Source organism: Pelobates fuscus, chromosome 11 (genome assembly GCF_036172605.1).
Source record: "Pelobates fuscus isolate aPelFus1 chromosome 11, aPelFus1.pri, whole genome shotgun sequence".
NCBI classification, from domain to species: Eukaryota; Metazoa; Chordata; class Amphibia; order Anura; family Pelobatidae; genus Pelobates; species Pelobates fuscus.
This window is the reverse complement of record NC_086327.1, coordinates 9,127,916-9,147,548: the sequence shown is the minus strand read 5'-3', so window position 1 is coordinate 9,147,548 and position 19,633 is coordinate 9,127,916. Positions and strand designations below refer to the sequence as shown.

General features: G+C 41.5%; 1 protein-coding gene across 1 annotated transcript; it reads right to left on the bottom strand.

Annotated features, from left to right (window-relative positions):
- Window positions 1–1,578: 1,578 nt before the first annotated feature.
- Window positions 1,579–19,014, bottom strand: RCC2 (regulator of chromosome condensation 2). Its single transcript, XM_063435696.1, has 13 exons — window positions 18,597–19,014; window positions 17,518–17,768; window positions 12,592–12,685; window positions 10,086–10,229; window positions 9,045–9,176; window positions 8,860–8,948; window positions 8,670–8,784; window positions 7,902–8,068; window positions 6,300–6,480; window positions 6,102–6,207; window positions 3,834–3,906; window positions 3,334–3,411; window positions 1,579–3,247 (listed from the first exon to the last, which is right to left on the bottom strand). Exons 2-13 carry the CDS (start codon window positions 17,761–17,763, stop codon window positions 3,143–3,145), a joined length of 1,530 nt encoding a protein of 509 aa, XP_063291766.1. The 5' UTR covers window positions 17,764–17,768; window positions 18,597–19,014; the 3' UTR covers window positions 1,579–3,142.
- Between the last annotated feature and the right edge of the window lie 619 nt (window positions 19,015–19,633).

Genomic DNA, 19,633 nt, shown 5'->3' with positions numbered 1-19,633 from the left:
GCCAACTGCACCAGCATATGGTCTCACAAAAGGGTCTGAGGATATCATCTCAGTACCTAACGGCAGTCAGGCTACCTCTGGCGAGCACATGGAGGGCTGTGCGGCCCCACAAAGAAATGCCACCCCACTACATTACTGACCCACTGTCAAACTGGTCATGCTGGAGGATGTTGCAGGCAGCAGAACGTTCTCCACGGCGTCTCCAGACTCTGTCACATGTGCTCAGTGTGAACCTGCTTTCATCTGTGAAGAGCACAGGACTCCAGTGGCGAATTTGCCAATCTTGGTGTTCTCTGGCAAATGCCAAACGTCCTGCACGGTGGTGGGCTGTAAGCACAACCCCCACCTGTAAACGTCGGGCCCTCATGGAGTCTGTTTCTGATAGTTTGAGCATACACATGCACAATTGTGGCCTGCTGGAGGTCATTTTGCAGGGCTCTGGCAGTGCTCCTCCTTGCACAAAGGTGGAGGTAGCGGCCCTGCTGCTGGGTTGTTGCCCTCCTCCACGTCTCCTGATGTACTGACCTGTCTCCTGGTAGCGCCTCCATGCTCTGGACACTACGCTGACAGACACAGCAAACCTTCTTGCCACAGCTTGCATTGATGTTCCATCCTGGATAAGCTGCACTACCTGAGCCACTTGTGTGGGTTGTAGACTCTGTCTTATGCTACTACTAGAGTGAAAGCACCGCCAGCATTCAAAAGTGACCAAAACATCAGCCAGGAAGCATAGTAACAGAGAAGTGGTCTGTGGTCACCACCTGCAGGACCACTCCTTTATTGAGGGTGTCTTGCTAATTGCCTATAATTTCCACCCGTTGTCTATCCCATTTGCACAACAGCCTGTGAAATTGATTGTCACTCAGTGTTGCTGCCTAAGTGGACAGTTTGATTTCACAGAAGTGTGACTGACCTGGAGTTACATTGTGTTGTTTAAGTGTTCCCTTTGTTTTTTTGAGCATGAAAGAAGCCAGGTAGCTGGAGTTAGTGCCGGTGATTGGGCAGGAAGAGCTACCCAACACTTTGCTGTACAGTGAATCAGTGAGGTTATCAGTGCTGCAGGACAGCATGGCTGGTGACATCTAGTGGTAGAAATAAAAAGCTACATGGTAAATAAGTGTGAAAACAATAGTTTTTGACCCAACTCAATAAAGATCCCCACAGTGCAAATAAATGTGTTGAGCATCATCTTCATATCTCTGAGTTTTATTGTGTTTAATCTCCCCACAATCTTTCTGGTACCTAGCTATAGTCTCAGAGAGACCAGAACTGGTGCCTTGCTGGTCAGACACAAGGTCAAAATTTGCAGTCCATGGTAGGTTTCTGGTCTCTGGGCCTTTTCTATGATGTTTTGGTTTAAATAAAGCTGTGTTAAAACAGTGTCTATTGCTAAGGGTACCTGCAGAATTTCTGTATGAAGCCTAAAACACATGGCTCTCTATGCTCATTTGCATGTCTAGCTGGGAATATCAAGTCTCCTCTAGGGCTGGTTAATAAGTTCTATTATATACTGATTGCACCATAACGGACAGAAAAATCATGCATAATATAATTATTGGAAAAAAACAAAGCATAAAATGAAGTTTTTACACAAAGACGTCTTTATTTAGACAATGAACTATATGAAATATAAAACTTGTAACAGAATGATACATCAGTAACCCACAAACCCTGTAAACCTCTCGGATTAATCCAGACAACCATAGGAAGACATTGCTGCGGTTTGGTTTAACTGCGGAGCCACAAGGAGTGGGCAGGTTACTTACACCCCCCCCCCCGAAACAAGGAAGCCTAATGGGACTTGCAGTTCAAGAACTAGAGTTATTTTACCCAACCGCAGACATGTTCCCCTAAGTGACAGAGCTGGGTGGGGAGAAAAAACAAAAGTTACATTTAACAAATTAAGATGTGGAGATGAATAATTGGAGTGGCTGCATATTAACATTTAAGGCCATGGAGCAGGTAATCTGTGGCAAACGTGGCTCAGGAACCAGTTCACCATAGGATGACCCATACAACCAGGCTCAATATGGTTTCAAACTAATTCTGAGCCGCCTCTCCCCCCTCCCCCCCCCCCCCCCCCCCAAGTTTTGGGACAGCAGTGGATATTAATGCACAAAAATAATGGCTATTGGCAGATTCCTGCTCTTAAATCAAGCAGTAATAAGCTCCGTACTGAGTGGCTGCCTTTACCTGTGAAGTTAAGCTGTGGATAAGGACAGATTCTTCATACCCAGATCCCTGGCACGCTTACTGGGCTAGGGACATTTTTAATGGAGGATAAACAATACACAATAGCAGTTTCTATAAAGACTTTATCTCCTCATTCTTTTCTAAATTCTAACACAACATAACAGAAAATTAGTGCCCGATGCAACTTTACCTGCTGTTCAATGGTCTGCAAATCCCACTACCAGCAAATTGGCTGAGCATAATGAGAGTTGCACTCCATCACAAGACAGTGAGACAACAGCTGGACACCTTTAACAAGAACACTATGAAACAAACTGGTGGGAATGGGAGGTTAACAAGGCACCAGAAGTGCTGGAATGAAGAGTCAATCTATGCTCATTCACAAGGCACCGATTCTGTCCAACTGAAAAGATTTGGGAATGCCGAGGCTGGACCAAGCGCCTGCTGATTATATAAAGGAAAAATAAAAATAAACACAAGACAGCTGCCTAGAGATACCCACAGCATTTTCCGCAACTCGGGAACAAGCTCCTTGGATTTGATTTATTGTTACAATAGCCAAAGGCTGCGCAATAGTACCAGGAAATGGCTGGTTAAAATAGTGAGAGGTACCAGTATTTTGCAGTCCTGTTCTTGGCCTTTAAGCGGACGCCCACCTAGCTCCCTTTTTAAATCCCCCAAACACATTGGGTCAATAGTCTCTGTAAAGTTTTAGAAAAAGGAAGGAAAGCATTTTTCAGCCAGTTTCTGGGAGAATGCAGATCATGTAGAAGGAATGTAAGAACGAGCAAAGTCCTGGTACCCTCGGCGAGATACAGCTGCCTTAACCCTTTCAGTACTGGAGATGCCTGCCAGGCAGTGGTAGGTGGCACTGAAAGGTGTATTTAGGGGTGGGAGAGGAGTGGTTGGAATATTGCGTCTCCTCGCAGGGCAGGAGGTTCATTCAGCATCACAGGGTACGGGGGTTGTACTCTGGGAGCTTTTTCAATTTCTCTTTGTCTTTCTCAGTCTCGTCCCGTGCTACGACCATCGAGTGCGAATAACCCATCGCAACCTGCAAAACAGGATTCAAGGAAAATGTTACATTATCGCGAGACACTAAAGGGTCAGTGACTAGTGTGGGGACAGTCACTATCTTACCTGCTCTGCGTAGACACCATCCAGCGTCTTTACTTCCTGCGCAGTAGTTGAGGATTTGGCCTTGTTGTCACCATAGCCCTAAGGAGAGAAGCAGATGCCGTTTGATGTAACAATAGGATGTAATTTATATTATCAAAGAGGAACAATATGCGCCATCCAGACTGTTATGTGCTGACTGTGTCAAGAAGGAGCAACTTTCTGGTCTGAAAGATCATGGGATAACTATATATATTCAAAAGTGGCCAAAACATCAGCCAGGAAGCATAGGAACTGAGAAGTGGTCTGTGGTCACCACCTGCAGAACCACTTTTATTGGGGGTGTCTTGCTAATTGCCTATAATTTCTACCTGTTGTCTATCCCATTTGCACAACAGCATGTGAAATTGATTGTCACTCAGTGTTGCTTCCTAATAAATAAATATAAAATATTGATTTCTTTTTTGGGTACTGGGATTTCACACAGCACAGAGAACTGTACAATAACAAAAAACAGCACTTACCAGCTCTCCGTAGGTTGGAGAAGGGCCATAGCTGATTGTGCTTTCATCGGCTGCTACAATAATACTGCTCTTCCTGGAAAAAACAAATTGAAAAATACTAAGTACCTGCTATGAATCTGACGGCTGACATTACTCCCTTGGCAACAAAGACTAAAACCAGTCTAGGTTTATTTGTTGTGGAGACATTGGTAATGTGAAGGTAAACACTAACTGCAAGGCGGTATCAAGCTAACATTTGTTACATTGTGTCATCTATAATAAGTGCGATACTCTATGTGGACAGACTGAGGGTTCCATTAGTTTCCATAGTGTCTGCTCCAATTCCTATGCCGCAATTATCCTTTATGCGCACGCTCACTGCAGTTACATGACTAATCGGGGAGGATGCCACTAACACAAGGCTTCATAAACTCATGAATGTAAGGACTGCAGTCAGGTAAACAAATATGTTCAAATGACAGAATGGTGCTCCAGACAATAGGGGGGCCCAACTCCGCACAAGATTCTGATAGAAGTCAGGGCACACAAACATTTTGTTGCAGGGGACTAGAGCTCCTGAAAATCGGGCAGAAAACTGGGTACAATCGACGACTATATAGTCCAAGGACTCACTGGGGTGTACTACCCATGTATGGGATGCATTCCTGAATCGACCAATACCTCACCGGGAACACCGGAGTCAGGGAACCAAAAATTCAGGTGCGGCCTACTGAAGCTGGAACCGGGGAGAGGCAGCCACTCTCTCTGACACAAGACCCCCCTCAAAGAGTTTGCTGGTCAACTGCACCCCGATCCCCCCCCACTACAAAAAAAGCTACTTCCCACGATGGGCATAGGCTGAACAGTAACGTCACCCCAGGATAGCGCAGGGGTTCATATTTCGAGCCTCTGCTGCAAAGGACACGGCCCAGAACATATAGCAACCTCCCTAATAGAGACAATACCAGAGAACACTTAAGATATCCTAAATTCCTGATTTTCTTTTTTCTTGTTTTTTCTATTTTTGTGCTGGGCATTTCTCTAAAAATATAATAATGATCGTAAAATATTGTGGTACACACGTGGGTTGCGTCTCCGGATGGCCGGACGCCTGCTACTCTTATACTGGTTAGCCGGGCAACCTTCTCTTCTATTCGTGTTTTATAAGCATGCAGCACTTGCCTACACATAGACAATACACATGTAATCTGCTTAGCATACTTTATAAGCATTAAATTACTTAACCTCATTAGCATAAACAAATGTTAAACTAACGACATGCCTAGTATACATTACATGTGTAGAATTTCACTTAACGTAAATTTTCATAAACAGACAGGAAAGCTCAAACGTTAATTACTATGTCTATCCACGGTCTACTGTTTCTTTCAACAAAACGTAAAAAAATTGTGCCGTATATTCATATGCCATTTTTTGATGGTTATGCCTGTTACTGCTTAGGAATGCTATCGTGGCTGAGTAAGCCTATTGTTATACCATGCACAACAGAAAACAAAGATTAAAAAAAAATATATATATATAAAAAAAAACTATTATGAACGCTAACTTTGTGATGATGAAGACCTTCTGGGTCGAAACATTGATCGTTCACCTTATCACCAATACACTAAGAAAATCCAAAACCACTCATTTTGTGGCATGACAGGCTTTAAAGGAACACACGTGACAACGTTTCAGTCACACAATGTGAACTTTGATTCAACAAAGTCGTGACATGCGCCAAGTTCCATTACAGCTTGTAACTGCACGCAATGTTTGTGTACCTGGACTTCTCCAACGTCTGAGTAATACAAGGCTTAGATTGCTATGAAATGATATATTGAACACAGATAATTTGACTTTTATATTATGTAGTTTCAGTATTACAGTCTCCGGCCCAAACCAAAGTTTACGGTACAGCTGGGATTTAGAGGTTTTGGAGAATATCACAGAATAAATGGCTTGTCTTTCTGACACCATTTGCAGGTCAGCGCTAGGTGTGCTAGTTTCGGCATTTGAGGTTTTTGTGAATAGGATTGTTTATAGAAAACAACATTTTTAAAAAAGTGGCAAAAGTTTTTAATTATAAACGTGGTGATAGAGAACGTTCATTTTTGTAACCCAGGAAGTTTGGCCTTCCAGGTAGGTGAGCAAAGCAGTGACACGAGCGAGTTTAAATGCTCTACCAGGGAAAAATAAAAAGCATTCACACTAAAAGGACAAAGACGGAATCCATGAATTGTATTTTAAAGCTGCGAAGCAGAACAGACATTTGACATCAATCCTTACCCACACGCCAAGCTTCTGACCTTCCATCCACACAGATCCTGCACAGCTTTGGGATACATAGTGGAATCACGTGAAGTGTTTGTTGCTCCCCAGAAAAACAATCCACCTGAAGATAGGAAGAAAAATAAAATAAATAAAGCCTCAAGAGATTAGAACTTATAAACACAATAAATGTTTTATAGATTAATAATTTCTCACCCATCTCATTGACGGCAAAAGAACAGGTGGCACCAGCGTATATTTGAGATGCACCCCGACCCGGGAAGTCAAACAGCTTTACCAGTCGTGGCACCATCTCATCCTTTTGCTCCGTATGTCCTAGCCGGCCATAACCACCAAATCCCCAGGAGAAGACGCGCTTCTGAGAGTCCAACACAAGCTGTACAAATATGGGAAAATCTATCATTTCTTGGCAGTCCACAAGCAGAATGGAGAGGTTTGAGAAGCAAAGCAAGTGCTCATACCAATACTTTGTTTATTAAATCAGCAGAGAACTCCTATCTTGGCACCGTGAAGACAAAAATGTGTATGAAAACTGCAATTATATTTGTAACAGCAAGAGGGCAGCAGAGCTCTATAGCATCATGGAAATGTAATAGTATTGGGACATAGATTAAGGGTTACTCTGAGCACCACAACTACTACAGTTGTTATGATGCTAGAGAGCCTTGTGATGTTCCCAATAAGGGGACAAACCATTTTACAACAGTTTGTCTCCTATCAAAGTCCTGCTAGGCTGGGAGATCAGCATCTGACTACTGAGGAGCATTCATAGTCAGACAGCAACAAATGAATTTCTGTGCAAGGAATATGCACAAATGTAAGATTAGTCAGCTCAGAACTTGTTCCAAAAACAAACAAACAAACAAAAACAAAACACGACTTGCCAGTAATGTTCAATAAGTACCCCGAAAGATTAAAGGGACACTACATGCACCAAAACAACTTTAGCTTAATGAAGTAGTTTTGCTGTGTAGCTTATGCCCCTGCAGTTTTACGACTGAATTCTCCATCAATTAGGAGTTAAATCACTTTGTTTATACAGCCCTAGTCACACCTACCTGCATGTGATTTACACAGCCTTCCTGCACGTGATTGAAGTTCAATTTAAAGAGCAGGAGATAAAAATGTCTAGATTAAAAACACACTGTGCTGTAAATCTGACTGAAAATAAAAAACATTTTGTTTTCATGCTGGCTGTGCCAGTCACAGTCAGGGAAGGTGTGGGTAAGGCTGCATAAACAGAAACAAAAATGATTAAATTCCTAAACGGCAGAGAATTGAGCAGTGAAACTGTAGGAGCACCAAACCAGCTTCATTACGTTAAAGTTGTTTTGGGGATTATAGTGTCCCTTTAAAGGAGCTCTCCAAATTAGGAGCTCTGGCCTCTGGTGTTGTTGGACAAATCAGGGCTTTGCCCACAGCTAAGTCTGGCCATGGTCGTACAGAATTTCACGTATGAAGAGTTGGTTTTGGTTGCCAGAAGACCCCTGGTTTTGCCCAACATCTCAAAAAACTGTTTGATATGAACTCAGGTTATACAGAGCTTCTGTATTCATATATTGCAGTCATCAAATTAAAATGACAGTAAAAAGAGATATTAGGGGTTAACCCCTTAAGGACCAAACTTCTGGAATAAAAGGGAATCATGACATGTCACACATGTCACGTGTCCTTAAGGGGTTAAACATAAAATAAATTAGCTATATCTGCCTTTGTTAAAAATACAAGTTTAGTACATAACCCTCCCTGACATGTAACAGAGGGGAAGAACATTTGGTGATGCCAGTAAACACTCACCGTGTGATTGATTCCACATGCAACATCTCGCACAACCACATTAGGAACTGGCAGAATCTGACCATCCTTTGTCTTCTCTATAAATATTGCAATCCGGCGCGCTATCAGCTCACAGTCATATTCGATACGCTGAGCACGTGCTATGTATTTACCATCAGAGTTGTGTCCTTAATGGAGAGGGAATAAAAATAAATAAAAAAAAAAAACCTAGATGGTCGGACAGGTTTTGATGAATCGACAGTTAAACTGCAAAGTTCAGATCAAATCAGAGGTAAACGTTTTCAGCTGCCGTTTTACCCCTTTGGTTAACCTAAAACTATTACAAAACACAGAATTCGAGGACTAATAGAACCAAACAATATTAAGGGGTCACTCCTGGGTGTGCTTTCTAAAGACAAAAAGGTTCTTGCATTTGCTGCAAATTCCTTGGCTTTGTAGCTTCTGCAAGGAGCTCTGCTTTAATTACGAAGGCGCTTGGTTAATCAGGATGCTCAATCCTTTGAGTGAGTTGAGCATATCCCATGGACACTGCACTCTGCCGCAGCTCCATCTAACAGATAAAACCGCTCCATACTGGTAGCCGGACAGGCAGTAATTGCAGGATTAAATTATTGCGATAGCCAGCTCCTGTGTTGTGCAATACGTAGTTACTCAGGCAGTAATTGCAGGATTAAAATCATTGCAATAGCCAGTTAAATAGTTAGTTTCTGTGTTGTGCAGTATAGTTTTTTTTGTCGTCATTAATGCATGTTAAAGGAGAATCCTTACCCAACTGTCCATACTCTGGGCAGCCGAAGGAATAGAGGTTTCCCTTACAGTCCATGATCATACTGAACTCGGCCCCACAGGCCACTTTTGTGATGGGCTGCCCGTTATACAGGATCTAAGGAAAGAACAGACACTTAGTTTGGCTGAAGGAATACACAGGGTCAGAGGGATGGATGGGCGCACACAGTACCTGGGCAGGACTTGGCACGGCATCCGTTTTGTTTCCAAGACCAAGTTGGCCCATTTTATTTTCTCCAAACCCGTAGACAGATCCGTTCTCTGAGAAAAACGAGGAGGAGGGCAGGGAAAGGGTAATTTAAAAACACACAAATATATGACAACACATGAAAATCATCAGTAAATAAGCAGTGCTACCTGTCAGCGCCAGCGTGTGGTTCCGTCCACAGGACGCGTGCACAAACACCTCCCCTTTCAGGCTCTCAATAGGTTTCGGGGAGTCCACTCTCTTAATATCCCCATGTCCCAGCTGCCCTTTGTCGTTGCGACCTGGAATTAGCAAAGATTTTCAAAACTTTAAATGCCACATGTGACAAAGAGGCCAATGGACGGTAACAGGTTAATTAACAAGCTCGCCATCAACTGCAGCTTATAACACGCGTCTTGGAAATACACAGAAGGAGGCATACAGTCTCACAATGTACACCAGGAGGAACACTAAACACAGATCAGCCAGCTTACCACACGTGTGACATTTTAAACAATTGTTACTTTGTCACGTGTCCGTTTCCCATCCCTTACCTACGGCTAGCCCAAGCCACCATTCACCAAAAGATCAGCTATCAACTCTGGTCTCGCTCAGTACGACTGCATTCAGAACTCACTCACACTGACTATCAGATTAGGAAAGACACATAGCACCATATGGAGGTTAAGAAAACAGACGTGTCAATGTGTAGATTCAGTCTGCATCATGGAGACGCTACATGAACAAGGTTGGAGAATGCAGAGAAAGATTATACTATGCTTGCAAAAAACAAGACCAATACTAATCCTATTACCCTTGTTTCAATTAACTGAACAGGTATTGGGCTAGGTGCCTTGATTAAAAACACAAACTTTATTGAATCCCTATACGGGTACAGAAATAGATATAAAAGTTACCCATAATTAAAAATATTACAAAACACAACCAAGCAGGGGAAATTCTCAGTGGAATCTTAAATGATAATGCACGCAGATCCCAGTTTCCTTGTTCTATATGGAGAGGATTATAGATCCCCACTTAGACAAAGCAGAGTACTTGCTTCAAGCAAAATAAACAAACAGTCTCCCATATGGGCCACAAATTCACAGACCGGGCTGCAGTTTACCATTTTATAGAACAATTCATTCCGTAGAAGCAATAGATTTACTGGCCTCAGAGTACTTCCACCTTCTACATCTACATCTACATACCCCAGCTCCACAGCTTGCCCTCCGTGGTGATAAGGAGACTGTGCGCTGAACATGGGCCAGAAGCCACAGTCCGGACCTGTATGCCAGTCAGGCAGCCATATCGGTGGGGCCCCCACAAGTTTTGTCCCAGATTACGGTAGGCAGCTAGAGAAAAAAAAAAAAAAGTTAACATTTGGTGAAGAAAGGACACAATACTTTGAAACAGGGTGTAACAAGGCAAGATTATAACCTCTCCTTAAAGGGAACTCCCACTGCCAAGAAAACATATCCGTGCCCTTCTCCCTCCCACCCCCCATCCCATGTGGCTGAAGAGGTTAAAGCCCCTCAGTGACTTACCTGAATCCAGTGCCAATGTCCCTCGGTGCTTGGTCAGGCTCCGCCCACGCCAGCCGGCAGGGGAGACCTAATGCGCATGCGTGGCAATAGCCGCGCACATATATTAGATCTCCCCATTGGAAAGCAGTATTCAGTGCTTTCCTATAGGGATTCCAGCAACATGCATAGCGTGAGGACGTCCAGCATCTTTTGGGGTTTTAAGAACCCGGTAGTCCCTCTAGTGGCTGTCTGATAGACAACCACTAGAGGAGGACTTAACCCGGCAAGGTAAATATTGCAGTTTATAACAACTGCAATAATTACACTTGCAGGATTAAAGGACCACTATAGTGCCAGGAAAACACTTGTTTTCCTGGCTCTATAGGGTCCTTGGGTCCCCCTCACCACCATAGCCCCCCTCCCGGGCTCTAGGGTGAGGAAGGGGTAAATCCCTTACCTTTTTCCAGTGCCGGGCTCCCTCGGCACTGGGGACTCTCTTCCTCCTTTCCCAGTCATCGGCTGAATGCGCATGCGCGGCATAGTGGTCCTTTAACCCCTTAAGGACCAAACTTCTGGAATAAAAGGGAATCGTGACGTGTCAGACATGTCATGTGTCCTTAAGGGGTTAAGGGTGATGGGAGTTGGCACTCAGACCACTCCAATGGGCAGAAGTGGTCTGGGTGCCTGGAGTGTCCCTTTAACGGGACACAAAATGTTTGTATAGATTATTCACGTCTTGTAAAGTCACTGTTTATGACCAACGTAGGGTATTACTAATATCCAAGAGAGTAATTTCTAGGAGTTAATATAACATTTGGCAGAACGAAAAAATGGTTTTGTTTCATTCATTAGCAGGTAACTGAATGGAGAGAGTGTGGAGAATACTGACAAGAACAGAGTATAGCGTCAGCCAACCATTAAAATGTTACCTCCTGCGTCTGCGTGAATCGGCATTCATCAACTCCAGCACAATGTAAACTATAAACAAAGGAAAAACCCTTCTCTTCTAGTGCTATAGAAAGTGACAATGTAGGCACCATAAACACTCCAACACACTCTGGTGGTTAAGGTGCGTGGAGTCACCAGATGCAATCCACGGAGAGAGTATCTTTGTGACATAAGGCAGAGCACAATTCTGTCAGTGATTTTGTCTGTGAGCGCTAGCTTCACTGTTAAACAGCTTTCCCCCATAGCAGGGATTGCAGGCACCACAACTACTTTAAATCAATGAGATCATTGAAGATCTGGCCACTAGTAGGCTCCTCATAGAGAAGCCTTGAGAGGCACGGTGCATACACAGCTATTGCCTCAGTGCAAGCAATGCTTATTACAGCGAAGCACTCATTACAATGCCTCGAGAAGATGCATTCCTTCTGCATTGTGCTGGGTTCAAAATGATCATGAAGAGTAACCTCCCAGATGACAACGGGGCAACTTGACACCTTTATAAAAGTGCTGAAAAAATAAAACACTTCTGAAGAAGCCTTTTTATAGGTGAAACGCGTTAAGTGGACTTTGAGTGATTCTATACAGCATTCTGTTATTTTTTTGTTCTAATAAATAGTATTTATCCTTTTAATCACTCTGGATTTCAACTCCTTTACTTCCTGGTTACCATCATATTCTTGGTGGGGATTATACCACCTATGCTATACTGACTAGAACAAGTTCTGCTCTAGCAAATGTGATTAGATTCTTTTTATTGATTTTATCAGTATTATTGCACCATTTGGATTCTCTAGGTCTCTCCACATATCATCTGCCTGAGACCATCAAGACGCCTATTGTTCCATATATATCCTGAGACGGGGATTGTTCCGTCCACGCGTAATAACAGCTGAGCTCTGAGTTAGCTCTGGTAAATGTGAGTGTGAACTTACTCACTCATTCACATACAATTATACTTACCTTACTGCACTATTATTTTTTATGTCTTTTATTTTGAGGTCAATTGTGTAGAGACCATCACCATAAGATCTGTGTACATATATTACTTGTATATAATGTATTGCAACTTATCAGTTATCGGAGATGTTAGAATACAGATTTCTAGCACCACTAAACACGTGTTCTGTCCCTTTTACCACCACTTTAAAGATATCCCCAAAACCTCCACGTACCCCATGTCAGCACCCACCATGCTGGCAGCAGGGGCACATACCCAGTTTATCATGTCAGCTGTTTAACTCACCTTGCTGTTTAGGTACTTCTTTACGTCCAATCAAGTCCCAGTTGGTTGCTCCAAAGATTAGAAGTTGTCCCTTTGCTTTGGAGCCTTCAAGTTTCTAAAAGAATAGACAGACAAGAGTAAATGGGTATTGGACAAAGTAAAGACTAACAAAAAGTACAAACAGACCATTCCTTGTGTAGGTGCTACATTTAATTGTATTTCTATATGCTTATCCCACTTTTAAGTGTGGGGGACACACATGGCTTTACAGACAGCTCATCACAATATTGCATGGTTTCAGCTTAAATATTTGCATTAATTCTACAATTATTAGCAGGAAAAAAAACATCTGAAAAAGAAGGGAGTGTTCTCAGACAGACTATGTAGAAGCAGAGGTAATCTGATGTACACAGTTTAGATACGTAAACCACATTAGAAGCTAGCGGCCCATGGCTGTAATTACTTGGTTATAGTGGTCGGACGGGTAACACTGGCACTGTAAGAGTTTGTGCTTTGTATTGCAAGTGCGTAGGGACGGTTACATGGACGATAACAGTGCAGCTACCTTACTATCTGTCAGAACTAGTCAGACACACGTCAAAGAACATTCACACGGGTATTAACAGTAGTTAGTTTTTATTTATATAAAAGCAGGGTCTTCCAATCTAAGCCCTCCTTCCTACAAGAAAGATCATGAAGCCCTGAATACAGAACCCCTTCTTTAAAATGATCGGACCTCCTGGAAAGTCCTTGCCATTTACAGACTTGGGCTCTAAGTAGTGATTATTTGGTCACTCGAACGTCAATAATTTAGTATATACAGAAAATAATGAAAAGGAAAGTACCTGAAGCATTCAGATTATGCAGCTATTTAACAATATTACAGGCGTGAAAAGAATAGCACAACTTGTTTAACCAAAAAGCAATATATGAAATACAAGACACTGGGGTATTATAGAAAGGTTCACAGTTAAAATGTAAAATATATTGGGTTATACAGCAATTTTGGGACAATAATTAGGTTGTAGAATTTGTATAATACCCAGAGCTGGTATTAATGTTATAAATAAATTCTATAAACCCCAGAGCTGGTATTAAATAATATTATCAGATAATGTTATAATTAGTCATATAAAGCCCAGAGCTGGTATCAGATAATATTATTATTATTATTTAGATAAAGCCCAGGGCTGGTATTGGATATTATTATTATTAGTTATATAAAGCCCAGGGCTGGTATCAGATATTATTATTATTATTAGTTATATAAAGCCCAGGGCTGGTATTGGATATTATTATTAGTTATATAAAGCCCAGGGCTGGTATTGGATATTATTATTAGTTATATAAAGCCCAGGGCTGGTATTGGATATTATTATTAGTTATATAAAGCCCAGGGCTGGTATTGGATATTATTATTATTAGTTATATAAAGCCCAGGGCTGGTATTGGATATTATTATTAGTTATATAAAGCCCAGGGCTGGTATTGGATAATATTATTATTATTAGTTATATAAAGCCCAGGGCTGGTATTGGATATTATTATTAGTTATATAAAGCCCAGAGCTGGTATCAGATAATATTATTATTATTATTTATATAAAGCCCAGGGCTGGTATTGGATATTATTATTATTAGTTATATAAAGCCCAGGGCTGGTATCAGATATTATTATTATTATTAGTTATATAAAGCCCAGGGCTGGTATTGGATATTATTATTAGTTATATAAAGCCCAGGGCTGGTATTGGATATTATTATTAGTTATATAAAGCCCAGGGCTGGTATTGGATATTATTATTATTAGTTATATAAAGCCCAGGGCTGGTATTGGATATTATTATTATTATTAGTTATATAAAGCCCAGGGCTGGTATTGGATATTATTATTATTATTAGTTATATAAAGCCCAGGGCTGGTATTGGATATTATTATTATTATTAGTTATATAAAGCCCAGGGCTGGTATTGGATATTATTATTATTAGTTATATAAAGCCCAGGGCTGGTATTGGATATTATTATTATTAGTTATATAAAGCCCAGGGCTGGTATTGGATAATATTATTATTAGTTATATAAAGCCCAGGGCTGGTATTGGATATTATTATTAGTTATATAAAGCCCAGGGCTGGTATTGGATATTATTATTATTATTATTATTATTAGTTATATAAAGCCCAGGGCCGGTATTGGATATTATTATTATTATTATTATTATTATTAGTTATATAAAGCCCAGGGCTGGTATCAGATATTATTATTATTAGTTATATAAAGCCCAGGGCTGGTATTGGATATTATTATTATTATTAGTTATATAAAGCCCAGGGCTGGTATTGGATATTATTATTATTAGTTATATAAAGCCCAGGGCCGGTATTGGATATTATTATTATTAGTTATATAAAGCCCAGGGCTGGTATTGGATATTATTATTATTATTAGTTATATAAAGCCCAGGGCTGGTATTGGATATTATTATTATTAGTTATATAAAGCCCAGGGCTGGTATTGGATATTATTATTAGTTATATAAAGCCCAGGGCTGGTATTGGATATTATTATTATTTATATAAAGCCCAGGGCTGGTATTGGATATTATTATTATTATTAGTTATATAAAGCCCAGGGCTGGTATTGGATATTATTATTATTATTATTATTATTATTATTATTATTATTATTATTATTATTAGTTATATAAAGCCCGGGGCTGGTATTGGATATTATTATTATTATTATTATTATTAGTTATATAAAGCCCAGGGCTGGTATTGGATATTATTATTAGTTATATAAAGCCCAGGGCTGGTATTGGATATTATTATTATTATTATTATTAGTTATATAAAGCCCAGGGCTGGTATTGGATAATATTATTATTATTAGTTATATAAAGCCCAGGGCTAGTATTGGATATTATTATTAGTTATATAAAGCCCAGGGCTGGTATTGGATATTATTATTAGTTATATAAAGCCCAGGGCTGGTATTGGATATTATTATTAGTTATATAAAGCCCAGGGCTGGTATTGGATATTATTATTAGTTATATAAAGCCCAGGGCTGGTATTGGATATTATTATTAGTTATATAAAGCCCAGGGCTGGTATTGGATATTATTATTATTATTATTATTATTATTAGTTATATAAAGCCCAGGGCCGGTATTGGATATTATTATTATTAGTTATATAAAGCCCAGGGCTGGTATCAGATATTATTATTAGTTATATAAAGCCCAGGGCTGGTATTGGATATTATTATTATTATTATTATTATTAGTTATATAAAGCCCAGGGCTGGTATCAGATATTATTATTATTAGTTATATAAAGCCCAGGGCTGGTATTGGATATTATTATTAGTTATATAAAGCCCAGGGCTGGTATCGACTATTATTATTATTAGTTATATAAAGCCCAGGGCTGGTATCGACTATTATTATTATTAGTTATATAAAGCCCAGGGCTGGTATTGGATATTATTATTATTAGTTATATAAAGCCCAGGGCTGGTATTGGATATTATTATTATTAGTTATATAAAGCCCAGGGCTGGTATTGGATAATATTATTATTATTTATATAAAGCCCAGGGCTGGTATTGGATATTATAAGTTATATAAAGCCCAGGGCTGGTATCAGATAATATTATTATTATTTATATAAAGCCCAGGGCTGGTATTGGATATTATTATTATTATTATTAGTTATAAAAAAGCCCAGGGCTAGTATTGGATATTATTATTATTATTATTATTAGTTATATAAAGCCCAGGGCTGGTATTGGATATTATTATTATTAGTTATATAAAGCCCAGGGCTAGTATTGGATATTATTATTATTATTAGTTATATAAAGCCCAGGGCTAGTATTGGATATTATTATTATTATTATTATTAGTTATATAAAGCCCAGGGCTAGTATTGGATATTATTATTATTAGTTATATAAAGCCCAGGGCTAGTATTGGATATTATTATTATTAGTTATATAAAGCCCAGGGCTAGTATTGGATATTATTATTATTATTATTAGTTATATAAAGCCCAGGGCTGGTATTGGATATTATTATTAGTTATATAAAGCCCAGGGCTAGTATTGGATATTATTATTATTTTTAGTTATATAAAGCCCAGGGCTAGTATTGGATATTATTATTATTATTAGTTATATAAAGCCCAGGGCTAGTATTGGATATTATTATTATTAGTTATATAAAGCCCAGGGCTAGTATTGGATATTATTATTATTATTATTAGTTATATAAAGCCCAGGGCTAGTATTGGATATTATTATTATTATTATTATTAGTTATATAAAGCCCAGGGCTAGTATTGGATATTATTATTATTATTATTAGTTATATAAAGCCCAGGGCTGGTATTGGATATTATTATTAGTTATATAAAGCCCAGGGCTGGTATTGGATATTATTATTAGTTATATAAAGCCCAGGGCTGGTATTGGATATTATTATTAGTTATATAAAGCCCAGGGCTGGTATTGGATATTATTATTAGTTATATAAAGCCCAGGCTGGTATTGGATATATTATTATTATTAGTTATATAAAGCCCAGGGCTGGTATTGGATATTATTATTAGTTATATAAAGCCCAGGGCTGGTATTGGATATTATTATTAGTTATATAAAGCCCAGGGCTGGTATTGGATATTATTATTATTAGTTATATAAAGCCCAGGCTGGTATTGGATATATTATTAGTTATATAAAGCCCAGGGCTGGGTATAGGATATTATTATTATTTATATAAAGCCCAGGGCTGGTATTTGATATTATATTATATTATTATTATTATTATTATTATTATAAAGCACAAGGCTGGTATTTGATATTATTAGTTATATTGGCTATTAGAATGGGTTATATTAGCCATTGATAGCCAGTATAATACACAGTGGTCCCAGGAGCTTACAATCTTCTCCTTGGTGTGCTCGGGCTCGGTGACGATCACAGCAGCCGGGGCTTTGCTGGCCCCCTTGCCCGGGCCCCTCTTGTTGTTTTGGGCCTGGAATCCGCCGTCAGACCCCGGGCTCGCGTCCAGATCGTCATCGTCGCTGCTGAACTCGTCGCGGTCTCTCTTCCTACCAGAGGCCGCGGCTTTCTTCCTGCCCCCGGGCCGGGCCGCTCCGTTCCCGTCGGTGACCTTCTTCCTGGGCATGATTCCTGCGGGGAGACACGGGTTAATGACCGGCCGAGACAAAGAGGCCCCCGAGGGCCATGTGCTGCCGGGTAGAGGGCCTCCCACAGAGGCCAACTCACACTACCCTCAGCCATCACTGAGACACAGCAAACACATTACTGACCCCAAAACAGAGATAGAGCAGCCCCCCAAAGAGAACCCCTAAAAGCAGAGCCTCCCCCCATGAATAATCTATGGAATCCGCAATAATCAGAGAAACACAATATACACCCCAAAAATACTCCCAGCAACCCCCCAAATAACCCTCAACACTCCTAGCAACCCCCCAAATAACCCTCAACACCCCTTGCTCACTCCCAGCAACCCCCTCCCCAAATAACCCTCAACACCCCCTACATTCATTACACCCCCAACCCTCAATGTGGCACTTTACCCCACAGCTGCTCCTGCTGCCCCCAAAACACGGTGTAAACACCAACTATGCCCCCCATTACCCAGCAAACCCTTCCCAAAACAAAGCTGCACCCCCCCTTAACCATAAAACGCACTCATTAAAGAACCCCTTCACATCCCAGCCCCACAAACCTTCCCCCCCAACTGACACCCCATCCTGCAAACAACCCCCCAACTCCAGTTAAAGTCCCCCCACCCTCCATTCTAACTTTCCCAGGACTTTGCTCTCCATGTTAACTTTCAGGGGGTCCCATGGTGGGATCAGCCAGGGCACCCCAACTCTGGGAAACGTGCTGAGTAGCCTCCCCCCAAGGAGAGTGAGAGGGCCCCCCAGCTCCACCCTCTTTGTGTCCAGCTGCCCCCATGTTGTACCCCCATACCAGCAGCCCCCCAGTTACCTGCAGACAGGTGTGAGAGAGCAGGATGTGGGAGCAGTCACCCAGTTATCCTGGAGCCCAGATTGGGGTGAGATGGCTGGCCCTTTGTCAGCCTGTAGCAGGGAGCTGCTGCCTGTAATTGATTGGGAACAATAGGATCTCTGTCTGTCTGTGTGAGCACCACGTGGATCCGCCTTCACTTCCCCTTATCCACCCCCCCCTTTAATCCATCACTTTCTATACAGCTGGACTGACACACCCATCACTCCCAGCCAGGGCTACACAGGGCACACTCCTGGCACTGCCAGCTGCTGGCTCCCACAGGGTCCTAGTGACTGTCAGTCTGTCCAGCACCCCCTTACAGACAGACACACAGACAGACCCCAGGAGCCAGCACTCAGCACCAAACACAAACACATGGATGGGCAGAGCATGAAACACAGAGACAGGGGACAGAGGGGCACCGTGTCCGGACAGCGACACCTGCAGGGGGAGGACTTACCCTGCAGGCCAGGGAGCAGCACATGGAGCACTTTACAGGATGTCTGCTCAGCCTGCAGCAATTCTTCCAGTCCCAGGAAACATCCAGCTCTCCCTGCATTCCCCGCTCTCTTAGCATTGCCCTGCTCTCTCAGCATTCCCCGCTCTCTCAGCATTCCCCTGCTCTCTCAGCATTCCCCGCTCTCTCAGCATTCCCCTGCTCTCTCAGCATTCCCCGCTCTCTCAGCATTTCCAGCTCTCGGCATTCCCTGATCTCCCTGCATTCCCCGCTCTCTCAGCATTCCCCTGCTCTCTCAGCATTCCCCGCTCTCTCAGCATTCCCCGCTCTCTCAGCATTTCCAGCTCTCAGCATTCCCTGATCTCCCTGCATTCCCCGCTCTCTCAGCATTCCCCTGCTCTCTCAGCATTCCCTGCTCTCTCAGCATTCCCCGCTCTCTCAGCATTCCCTGATCTCCCTGCATTCCCAGCTCTCCATGCATTCCCAGCTCTCTCAGCATTCCCAGCTCTTTCAGCATTCCCCGCTCTCTCAGCATTCCCCGCTCTCTCAGCATTCCCCG